General features: G+C 44.6%; 1 protein-coding gene across 5 annotated transcripts in view; it reads left to right on the top strand.

The window, feature by feature from the left end:
• Positions 1-12,026, top strand: part of LOC144067819 (ribosomal protein S6 kinase beta-1-like) — a 44,513-nt gene that overhangs the window by 30,588 nt on the left and 1,899 nt on the right. For 4 of the 5 annotated variants that reach the window (XM_077591795.1, XM_077591794.1, XM_077591798.1 and 1 more), the window contains 13 exons: positions 6,869-6,950; positions 9,758-9,801; positions 9,910-10,030; positions 10,086-10,154; positions 10,260-10,407; positions 10,503-10,560; positions 10,734-10,834; positions 10,937-11,027; positions 11,096-11,186; positions 11,260-11,367; positions 11,425-11,487; positions 11,726-11,803; positions 11,875-11,982. In XM_077591795.1, coding sequence (XP_077447921.1) covers positions 6,942-6,950; positions 9,758-9,801; positions 9,910-10,030; positions 10,086-10,154; positions 10,260-10,407; positions 10,503-10,560; positions 10,734-10,834; positions 10,937-11,027; positions 11,096-11,186; positions 11,260-11,367; positions 11,425-11,487; positions 11,726-11,803; positions 11,875-11,982 — 1,089 coding nt within the window. In that variant the 5' untranslated portion in view covers positions 6,869-6,941. Of the gene's footprint in view, positions 1-6,868; positions 6,951-6,971; positions 8,934-9,757; positions 9,802-9,909; positions 10,031-10,085; positions 10,155-10,259; positions 10,408-10,502; positions 10,561-10,733; positions 10,835-10,936; positions 11,028-11,095; positions 11,187-11,259; positions 11,368-11,424; positions 11,488-11,725; positions 11,804-11,874; positions 11,983-12,026 lie in introns of those variants that run through there. The other variant, XM_077591793.1, reaches the window with a different exon arrangement.

Raw genomic sequence — 12,026 nt, 5'->3', positions numbered from 1 at the left:
TAACATCATCTATTAACATATGATATATATATTTTTGTTTTTAAAGTCATTTTATAGTGATTTAGGCAATAAAGCTCTAATGACAATCATTTAAAGAATTTCAAACACATTTTCACACAAGGATCCTTTCTTTTTTTAAATAAAAAAATATTTTACAGTATTAAATGATGTACAAGAAGTAATATACTAAAATACTTCAAGCACAAAATAGAACATTCTTCTTGCAATAGTGTATTTTTTGGTCAAATTTAAACAAGACACTCAGTTTTATTTATAGAACTGTGTTTCACACAATCTAGTTTGGAGCTTTTGTGCCCGTATTGTGACTTTACAGTTGAGGATTTTAAAGAAACCTGTCGTTAGTATGATCAGTAGCTGCTGTAAATAGCTCTTATCTAAATTACATCTTGTGACCGCCACAAACGTTCTTGCGACAAACGTTTCTACTCGACTCAATTTTGCTCTGAAACCTTAACAGTAACATTTAACACACTACAGAAACATTTCAAAGTCAGTTTTACTCACAACACATTTTGCCTCCACTACAAAAAGTCAAGTATATTTCCAACAAGGACCAAAAATTTGTATTTTTTTGTTAAAATCCAGTTTATTTTGGGGTGTGAGACACTCCTGACTTCCCCGGGCAGCTTTCAGACTGAGCATTTGTACGGCGTTAGCTGGTGATCACGGCCGTGCCCGTGACTCAGTCTTGCTCATCGACTCGGCGATGAGTCGGGCGCCATTTCTGAAAATCCCCTCTCGAGCCCCCGAGAGACGAGATGTTGTGTTTTAGCACTAAATTTCGACCCTTTTGTGTGTTATTTGGTCACATTTCCATTCATTTTCCACCACTTGCTTTTTAGTTGGTGACATCCTCTGTTTGTGAAGAGCCCAGGAATTTGTTGTTCCCGTCGGTCGGGGGAAGGGGGTCCTCCGAGGGAGCTTCATTTTCCCTCCGGAAGTTTGCAACGTTAATTCTTTGTGACTGCTTTTCTTGTTGTGGAATCGTTACCTTGCTGTTTATTTTTTTATTTCTTTTTAAGGCCTCTATAAATACAGTGGAGTTGTATGATGTTAATGGTGTGTAATGGTTTGTCGAAGGAAGTGGGAAGAGACGGAAATGACTTGCCTCCTTCAGAGAAAGTTATCAGCTATGGAGTCAAGTCAACCGTTTGTGACGCCACTTCCCACGCGGGCTCGCCGAATGGAACGTTTGAACAAAGGATGGCTGAGGATGACACCGCAAATAGCGTAAGGCTTGGGTGGAAGCAGGTCATTAGGAAGTATTTGTTGAGCGCTGAATCGCTAACTGCTGCGTCTCAGGGATGGGCCGATTCGCTCTTCGAGGGAATTCTCCGCAATAACCGTCCCCCCCCCCCGCCCCCCCGCCGCCCCCCTCCGACCGACAATGAAGAGCGAAGGCGGTCGGTAGTGTGCTTGTACTTGGTGGCTAAGTGTTGTAAAGGGTTTCCTAATATGGGCCGTCTTACGGGCGCACCCACCCCTTGTGGTCCACCCCCCTCGGTTTCAGCCAGTGATGACACAGCTCGGTGAGACTCACTTCCTCATTAATTGGCTGAAACCAGTTCTTACAGGAACCGCCTGTGATAAATGTGAGAGTTCTGAGAAGTCATTCATTTCTCCACGCTGCAGCGGCAGAGGCGGCACTGCGAGGGAGTTGAACGGGTTCATCTCTGCGTGCGGGTGTGTGTGAGAGAGACAGAGAGACAGAGAGAGCGAAACAGAGAGAGAGAGCGAGAGAGGGAAAGAGAGAGCGGGAGGAGTGGGAGAATGTGGATGACTACAGCTGTCGCAGCCACCATCTGAGGACCAGACAACTTTGGCTTTTGCTCGAAATATCCTGCTCCATTTTTCGCCTTTTTTGTGTGTTTGGGTTTGCGTGTACCTTTTGCGTGTGTGGATGAGCGATGATGAGAGTGCACCCGTTGCCCCCTGGTCTTTCTCCAGCGCGCCTCCCTTTGTGAATGCCCTTGGGCTGGTGAGTAACAAAGATGTGACGTGATTGGTGCCCCTCGTCCGTCCCCCCCCCCGCTCATACCTAACCATCTCGTTTTTTCTTTCTCTCCCGCGGAATGGCAGACTCGCTCGTCCGCTGGGCGCGGCACTGCAGCGCGCCTTCGGGGAGCCCTCGGAGGGCCGAGCGGGGACCCCAGGCCGTAAGTACGGGGGGCCTCGCCCGCCCCCCCCTCCCCACCACCACCATTCCTCACCCCCAAAACCCCCGCAGCTCACTGCCTCTATTCATTCACATGCGCACGCCGAGGAAGGAATGTCGGCCCCTCACTTTTGCCTCTTTGACGGGATGCGCTCTCCCTCCGCTTTTTCTCTTTTCTTCTTCGGTTTCCTTTACAGCACATTTACAAGGAAATGTCATCGGCGGGACGTTGGCGTTTATTTAGTTATCCGCTAGATGGCAGGGGATTGTTTGGAGTGACGGGGCGCCGCTGCACTGGGCGGGCTCTGTACGTGTGTATATGTGTGTGTGTGTGTGTGTGTATGTTTGTGTGTGATGGAGAGGGGCCACCGCGGGGTCTGGCTCCACTCGGTATTGAAGTGTACGACTGTAGTCTGCTGACTCATGCTCCATCTTACCAATTGGGAGCATGTGAGTGTGTGTCTCACACACGCACTTGCACTCGGTGCCCCGCCTGAACTCAGCACTGACTGTAGACCGAGGCGGGGGCAGCCAGCACCGACCGGCCCCCCTCCCCGGGCTAGTGACAATCCTTCAAAACCTCCCTCTCTTAAACAAAAAGAGCCAGTCGAGTGGCCCGTGCGCTCTCCGACGCTAGTTTGGGGTTTTTTCACTTCACTTTGAAACCAAGACGTACTTTTTTTTTTTAGGTTTTTTTGGGTGGGCATGGGCTTATACGGAAATACTTAACAGTTGCATGGACAGATTAAGGCATTTGAAGAACAATGTTCCTTTTTTCTCGTAACCCGAGCCCGCCGCAGTTACGGGAGAGCGGCGAGGCAGTTTTACGCGCCGGCCGGGGTCAGCGGGGGCGTTCGGAGGGAGGACGGTGGGGGTTGCGACGGGTTTTTTATTACCGCCGATGTCTATCTGTCCCGCACACGCCGGTCCCTTTCGCCCGCTCGCTCGTACGTTGTTACGGTGGTCTCGCCGGTCCACCTGGAGACCAGTATCTTCACTTTTTTTGCACCTCACCTTGCTCATCACTCAGAAAGTTCCATCTGTACCCGGTGAGTGTGTTTATACTAACCGGCGAGCTTATTTCAAGTCTTTCGTTCCCTAACAAGTCATTCTTCCGTCATCATTCCTTCCGTTTACCTTTCCCGATAGTTTGACGAGACCTTCGAGTGTTTGTTCTCGGAGCATCTGCCGCGTAGACGTCATTGTCGGGAGCCGCCAAGACGCCGCGCTTTTCTTTCTTCTGGCGCTTATCTGGCTACCTTCTGAGGCCAAACGATAAAACACCCTCGTCCGTGTCGCTCCTTTTGTCTACTCTCATTGTTCCGCCTGTGGGAAGGCGGCATGAGTCAGCCACCAGATGCGAGCACGTATTGAATCGTATCGACGTCCGCTACGGGAACGTAGGTGGTGGTCCGACATTGGCTGGAAACAATTCTAACCAAACTAGCCTCCCGAGCGTGACAATTGGTAAGCGCTTCTCTTTTGTAACCCCCGCATGTTCACTCTTTTTATAACTTGATAGCACCTTGTATATTTGGAAAGAGCTCGGTTTTTCTTTGTAAAAACCAGGCTACTGGTGTATCGAAACTAGACACCTGCGCGTAACTATCACAAAGCGCTTAAAGCTCTTAACGCCGCACGCTTGCCGTTTTGACCGTAACTCACGAGGCTTTTACTTTCTCTCTCCGGTATCCGGCATTTGTGTGTAAAGTGTTCTATTTTCGCGTGCACCGCTACGCTGGACTGAGCGCGGCACAAGTGAGCGAGGGAAGGAGGAGGAAAGGGGGAGGAAGAGGAGAAGAGGGGGGACGGACGGACGGGTGGGGGGTTTTGAAGCGAGCGCTCAGTGAAAAGCGTCTGTGCCGTTACCTCAGCTGAACCCTCCAATGAACCCGTTGCACCGCCTTTAGTCGCAGAGCCAAGAGACGAATCGCCGGAGTAGATTGGAAACAGAGAGGCACTGTTGCTCGGGCCCGAGCCAGCGCCGCGCTGCCGACAATCCCGCTTTTGGCATTTCACGGTAAGTGGGATTAGAACGCTTTGTTCCCGAGCGGTGTCCTCCGTGCCGGTGGCTCTCCTGGCCTGTCACATAGCTTATCAGACTGGTGTTGGCTGTTAAGATTACAAGGCGACAACAGTCTGTAGGCTGTCTGACATTCTGGGCTCTTTCATCTGACCAGCATCCTGTTTTGTCCTCCTCCTCCTCCTCCTCCTCCTCCTCCTCCACCACCTCCTTGTCTCTTTGTCTCGGCGAGCATCAGTTCCCATTTCAGGGTGGGTGCGTGGCGCGCTATAACCGTACTTCCCTTTATCCCAACCGCCTGCCCAAAGCATCCGAGCCATGCTTTGTTCTAGATTTTTTTGGGGGGGAGGCGGTTCAAATCTGGAACCGCTGTATATTCTGTGTACATATGAGCGTCCGTGGTGATGACCTCACTTCAGTCGTGTCTTGGACTGGGTGTGGGTGTGAGATGACTACCCTTGAATTTTCGGAGAAACCACAGAGTACACACCTTATTGCAACATATACTATTGTGACAGCACTCATCAGTATGGTACAAACTCTTCCCTCTTGTACTTCCTTCTCCTCAACTTTTCACTAAATCTTTAGGTTTGATTATTTTGCATTCTATGAGGTAACCATTCTGCATCTATTGTCTGGTCAGAGCAACTGGATCAAAGTTGTCCAGGTCATAACCATAGAGTTATTCAATTGCTCAGACTACTTTTTAAAAAAAATAATGAAATGGCTGTACTTTTGAATCTTTTTTTTTATAATTGTGTCCACATTTGATCCCCCAAGTCATTGTATATTCTCAAAATGCCTTTGTGTTTTTCATGTTGAAGTATTTGTATGTCATCTATTGTTTTTTTTTTGAACTTCCAATAAAGTTTTGTTAAAAAAAATCAAGGGTTTCTTGTCGATTTGGATTGAAACGTTGACCACACGTTGTCCGCCACAGACATTGACCCTGAAACCTCTCAAGAATCTCCCGTCAGCCAAGAGAGGATGAGGAGGATCCATCAGCACTCAGATAGCCACGTCTAATGTTTCACATTCAAGCACTTATCACATTACCGATTTGCTCTCTCCACACTGACATAATCTCCATTTTGGATTGCAAGTCAAACCTTTATATAGCACTTAACGCTTCCCTCAAAAATGTCGATACCCAACACCCTCACCATGATCACGCCATAAAAATTCTCTCGAATCAAATCAAGGGAATACTTTTTGATGGCAGAACAAAATACGGTAAGACATTGTATGTCATTGTATCTTGAATCCCTTTATCACTTTGATTTTTGCTGTCAATTCAAATTTAGCATGTGTGTGTAAAACTGCACGTTTGTGTGTGTGTGTCTTTGAAAATGAGGGGGTTGTCTAATGTGTCTTGGATGAGCCAGGTTCCGTAAAGCAAACTCATCCAAAAGCACAAGAGATGAGAAAGAGTGGAAAGCCGGTGGGCCGGTGGGCCGGTGGGCCGGCCCCTCCCTGCCCAGCCTGAACACCAACATGCAAATTAGTACTGCCCGAGCGAGCACATTGACCGAAAGCTAACACGCATTCACCTACTTGTACCGTACGTTAGCAGGATGTTAATTCCAATGGGATTTGCATTCTAATTCCTGCCACCCACGTTCCAAAAACAAGCCGTCTTATTTCACGTTGGCCATCATTTTATGCCTCATTTAGTGACGCACACTTTTCTTTCACCGTGACATTTTCTAGGTAATGCTTAGGGTAAATATTGTATTTCCATGTTAAGGTGTTTCACAATATACATGCACGTTAAGAAAGAAAAAAAAACAGATTTTTTTAAATATACATATGCATTAAAAAGGTTTAAATTTGGGGCATAAATGAACATTAAATTGACATTGACTCTCAGTAAGGGTATGTTAAATTTTTATGAATTGTCTTAAAGATGAATTGAATTTCATCTTATAAGATTCATTATCAGTCATCAAAGTGTCCAAGTGGCAAAATAAATGTTAAAAAGGTCTTAAAATAATGTAATATTTGCAATTATTACTGTACTTTAAAAAATGGACTGGATTATTGTTTATTATTTTTGAAAACATTTTACGCAGGCAGCTACTCGATTACTGTTTGAAGGTATGCTTCTTCTACACTTTAACAAATTATAAGTAAAAATACTTAGCTATCATCCCTTTTAACAAAATTAATATTTCTAATTGCAAGATTGAAAAGTAACATAATTAAAGTCTAACCCATGCATTTTAAAAATGTGTTGTCTAGGTGTATTTTTTTAGCAGTTTTAAGGGTGGAGGGGTCCTTTTAGTAGAAAATAGATGTGATTGAATTGATATAGTTTCAGCCCAATTGTGTAATTGCTGAAATATTCCCATCGTTGAAATAAATGTTCCACGAGATGGCATAAAATTAATAATTGATTGACTTTTTTGGAACACTTTGTTTGGTGATTTTCCTCATGTTGAATATGAACCATGACTCAACACACCTTGTGAAACACCTTTTTATTGGGTGTTGTATGGCACGTCCAAAGTAGCACAGATCTTAATATGAGGGAGTAAACATTCTTTATGTGAGTCACAAATGATATCATGAGCTCAATAAAAAAAAATGAAAAAAATGTTCAAATAGGCGTGTGTGCTGTGGAATCCCACGTTAAGTCTCACTTTGCTTTTGGACTTTTGTTGTTCCAGGAGATTTGCCAGGGAACCTGCGTCACTCAGGTGTGTCTTGATCACACAGGACGTAAAAGCAGCGAGAGGAACAATGAGGCAGGCAAGTGGGCGTCAAACTGACAAAACCAACTGCATAGCTCCCACACACCTTGACTTTGACTTATTTGACAAGAGCGTTTCCGTGATATGATGCTACCTTAGTCAACAAATTCATCCCTGACCATATTTGGGTACCATTTCATTTTGATCATGATTGGACAAAAGCTCAAATGACAAAAAGAATGGATTTTAATGTTAATTTGTGGCAGTGATTAGCAAGTCTCCGTCAAAGTCGAGAGTGTTATGGTTCATTGCCCCTTTTTGGGACATTTTGTCTTGACTAGTCTTGAAAAATAAGCCTTTTAATTCGTTATTAACCCATAAAATTGACTAAACTATAAATGCTAGGTCAGATCACATATTTGAGTTGATATTTAAAATACTTGGCGTATTCACAGTGTAACAGGGTTGCAAATATGTACTAATACTTTAGTGATTTTTAAAAATATATATATATACCATGATACATATTTTTAAAAAATGTAGTTTTGCATGTTGTGCTTTAAAATAGTTGCACATGCCATTTTTTTTCTGTATTGAAATTTAAAAAACAAAGACTGCGCATTAAGAATTTTATTTTCCCAGAGTTCTTTAGGGCAAGTGATAAATGGAAATATGCGCTGATTATGCCCTGTCAAAAGTTGATTAAAATTTAAAAAATGTAATTTTTTTTTCTGCCATGTTTGTTAAAAAGAAGGCGGATATAGAAAGAGGTAAAGTGATGATGAGGTTCCGTTGCCGATCACAGGGCAAGCCACAACAGACGTGGGCCTCGTGACACCCAGTCAGGCTTTTGTAAACGTGAACAAAACGGAAAAGCCTTGATTCGGATGAGGGGTCCGTCCTGTAAAATGAGTCATCAAATAGAAAGAAGGCTCCCCTCACACATGCTGAGGGTCAGAAAAAAGCAACAACATGAGTCGGCGCTCTGAAACTAAAGCACGGCTGGAGATTTCAACTCCAATGTTTTGCATTGAGCTACTGCTGAGATGTCCCACTGACTCTCGGCCAGAGATGATTACATTTATTCAATACGTGTCAAGGTGCTTTTACATGGAGCAGGCCTAGCTAGCGCTGTCAATCACCTGAGTCACAACATTTTTTTGTTGGATGGCCATTTTAAACTGATCTTCTTTGATATCTGATCTGTATATTATGGGGGGAAACACACAGAACTGTCGACTAAAAGACAGTAGCGCAATATTACCTTATTTAAAATATTTAGTATATTTGATTGCAGAGCTATGATCAGAATTCAATCAAAATTCTTGCAAAAGGGCCATAAACCTACCGAAGCGCATCTTATATTTGTGTTCAAGGCTACCCAAGAGAAGAAAATAAAGGTATTATTAAATGTCTGTAATATGAAAGGGAAAAGGTGATTGGTTGGTTACATTTTAGGGGTATTAAGGTCAAAGGGTCACAGAGGTCAGAAAATGAATTTCTCAGTGCTCCTCTAATTTGTTAACGAAAAAAACACGACATCAAGAATGACAAACGCTTTCTTTTTGACAAAATAGGAATTTCTATTAATGTACTATTTGGTCTTTAGAATGATTTGTGTTTTTTACTGCCATCTACTGGATCAAAGGTTTGTTGTTTTGAGTGTTGCCTTTGCTTTGAAGGCGATTTCTGTCGCAAGATGGTCGCTATGACTTCCGCAATCGACTCGGACTTGTTACATCTAGTCTCGCCTATGTTATCTAAATTGGACACCAGAGGCGTTCCCGGCTTCCCGAGCGTAGAATGCTTGTTGTGTTTTGTTTAGCCAGACCGCTGCCTCCGCTCCGGCTCACGTTTACTGCCTCGATCGTGTGTGTGTGACGCCGGCCGGCCGGCAGGTAGGCGGCCCGCCGGGAGGACGGGGGGGGAGCGAGCGGCCTTGTGTTTTGTGCCTAAACGCTGGGAAGCCATGGCGGGGGTCTTCGACATCGATTTGGACCAACCGGACGGAAACGTGTCGGACGACGATGTCGAAGATGAGGTACAATATACTCTCGAACGTTAGCATTGATGCTAATAGGAGAGGAATGTTGTTGCTGGTGAGGTCGTGGCATCCATTATCGTACACAAGCGTTTCCCGCGAATTCTCGCATTCCTCACAATTGTCAACACGTCATTTAACTCGCATTTCCCCCGATTTAAAGCGACGGTGCTTAAACGTACGTTATAACCACATTACTGTTGTTTCAACATTTCACATGCCAATAAAGGCGTCCAATTCAACCTAATAAGAGCTTCTTTACACCAGAAAATAGGTTGACCAATTGGCTGTAGACGTCCAATTCATTTTTATTGCATTGGACGTTTGCTGATGTCAATTGCAAGTGAATTTGTTTTGGGTGGTGTCCGACATTAGTAGGAAATGTTCTGTAATTTTACCAAAATATACAAAAAAACCCTCCCAATTTTCATTTACCATTGGATAAAGATTTGCATTAATGGATAAGCCATTATTTTAGGTTTAAATACAATAATATAAGGAACGTTAGACATGAACACAAACCAGAATAGCCAACCAACCCCTAAAAAAGACATTTATAGCATCACTTGGGCGACATCTTTGATGCTTGAAGCAGTTAGAGGTCAAAGAGATCTCGAGTCTCCTTTTATCACCTCTGCAAAAAATGCTGAATATGAAAGTAATCAAGCCAATGAGCATTTTGATGAATGTAGTGTTTTAGTCCAAACAGGCCATATTGAGTCCACAACTAATTTGAAAAATGACCATAATAAAAATTTAAAAAAAACATGAGCATGGCAACTAACGTCTTCTTAATGGTTTATTATTTCCTCCTTTTTTTTCAGGACCAGATCAGTGAATACATGGAGCAATGTAGCAGTTTTGAATTGTGAGTAGCAACCCGTTTGTGTGATTATTGAATATTTACTGTGAATTGGTTTCACATAACATCTGCTTAAATTTACTGTTCATTTCTTTGCCATTTTTATTTTGCCAGCAACATCAACGATTGTGAAAAGTTTGAGATTTCTGAGAACAGCGTGAACCAGGGGACCGAGCAAATCAAGCCCGAGTGCTTTGAGTTGCTGAAGGTTTTGGGAAAGGGCGGCTACGGAAAGGTGAGCTCCTAACGTTTACGCCGTTAAGACTAAACTGACTTTTAGGTTTTGTCAGGTTTTTCAGGTTCGTAAAGTATCCGGTTCCACTTCTGGGAAGATATTTGCCATGAAAGTTTTAAAAAAGGTGAGCAAGAATCCTTTTTCATTATTGACTTAGGTCTCTAGCCTTCTACAATCAAATGGTGAGTTTTTGGGTATGGATGTGTATATCGCTGCTGTGTTTTGTCAGGCCATGATTGTTCGCAACGCAAAGGACACGGCGCACACCAAAGCGGAGCGGAACATTTTGGAAGAAGTCAAGCATCCTTTCATCGTGGATCTTATATATGCCTTCCAGACAGGAGGAAAGTTGTACTTAATCCTGGAGTATCTCAGCGGTAAGAATTGTCTGATTGGTCTAAGGCCCACACAACCACAACAAGAACTACAACAACAATAACATTTCAATGTGTTTGACTGTGCTGGACTGCAGGTGGAGAGCTTTTTATGCAACTGGAGAGAGAAGGCACCTTTATGGAAGATACCGCATGGTAAGTGTCAACTTTTAAGACACATTTAAAACAGGGCAAGTTACTTTGATTTGATCTTATAAGTGTTAATATCATTTCTTTTTAATCCCTTGTTTGACTTTCATTTAGAAAAAAAAAACTTTTCAGTTTTGGCACTTTTTTGTGAACGATCATAACCTGGCTCGCTTTGACAGTTTTTACCTGGCGGAGATTTCAATGGCGCTGGGTCACCTGCACCAGAAAGGCATCATCTACCGAGACTTGAAGGCTGAAAACATCATGCTCAACAATAACGGTATCAGAACCATTGACGCGATTGGCCGAATCGATCTCATCCTCTGTCGGCTCCTCCGGCGGTTGAAAAAGCGGCAACTTTCAATGTCATCTGTGCTTTCAGGGCATGTCAAGTTGACCGATTTCGGCCTGTGCAAAGAGTCCATCCACGATGGGACGGTCACCCACACCTTCTGCGGCACCATTGAATACATGTACGCCCGTCGGCGCCCTGACGCGCATCTGTATTTTTTTTTTTTTAAACTGCTCTGTCTCGACTCAGGGCTCCGGAGATCCTAATGAGGAGCGGCCACAACCGAGCGGTAGACTGGTGGAGTCTAGGGGCTCTCATGTACGACATGCTGACAGGAGCAGTAAGCGTTCGCCGTCGTCCGCTCGCAAACTCAGCCGCAGCGTTGACCGAGCCGTGGCCTCGTTCTCCCGCAGCCTCCCTTCACCGGCGAAAACCGAAAGAAGACCATCGATAAAATTCTCAAATGCAAACTTAGCCTCCCGCCGTACCTCACTCAAGAAGCCAGGGATCTCCTGAAAAAGGTGAATTGTCGGTCTCGGTTTGCCAGCGCCTGGCCTGACATTGTATTCTTCTCGCAGCTTTTGAAGCGGAGCGCCTCCATGCGGCTGGGGGCGGGGCCAAACGACGCTCGCGAGGTCCAGGTACGTACTGAAAAATGGAGAAGACGAAAAGGAGTCAGAAAATGGCTGGAAACAAAGGAATTGTTATTTTGCTCTTTTATTTTACGGCACATAATTGAAAGGTTACGCTGTCAAAACGTAATTAGCTGTGCTGGTGACCTTATACGTACGCTGTCAAAGCGCTCTACAAGTGTAAGACTAGTTGTGGTGAAGTCCAATTTGGCACGTCTAAAGGGGCTTTTGTGCTGGCTTACCCCAGGCCCACCCTTTCTTCCGCCATACCAACTGGGAGAAACTCCTGGCCCGGCAAGTGGAACCGCCATTCAAACCTCTCCTGGTGAGTTCATCCGTCCGGCTGTCGGCGGAAGCCCGAAGCCATCCGGTTGACCGACCCACTTCTCTTGGCAGCAATCGGCCGATGACGTCAGCCAGTTTGACTCCAAGTTCACCAGCCAGCCTCCGGTGGATAGCCCGGACGACTCGACGCTCAGCGAGAGCGCCAACGAAATCTTCCTGGTTCGTCATATCACACCTATGATGAAAATAAGCTTTTTGTTAAG

Source organism: Stigmatopora argus, chromosome 22, assembly GCF_051989625.1.
Source record: "Stigmatopora argus isolate UIUO_Sarg chromosome 22, RoL_Sarg_1.0, whole genome shotgun sequence".
In the NCBI taxonomy this organism is placed as follows: Eukaryota; Metazoa; Chordata; class Actinopteri; order Syngnathiformes; family Syngnathidae; genus Stigmatopora; species Stigmatopora argus.
This window is presented reverse-complemented; position numbering and strand designations above follow the sequence as displayed.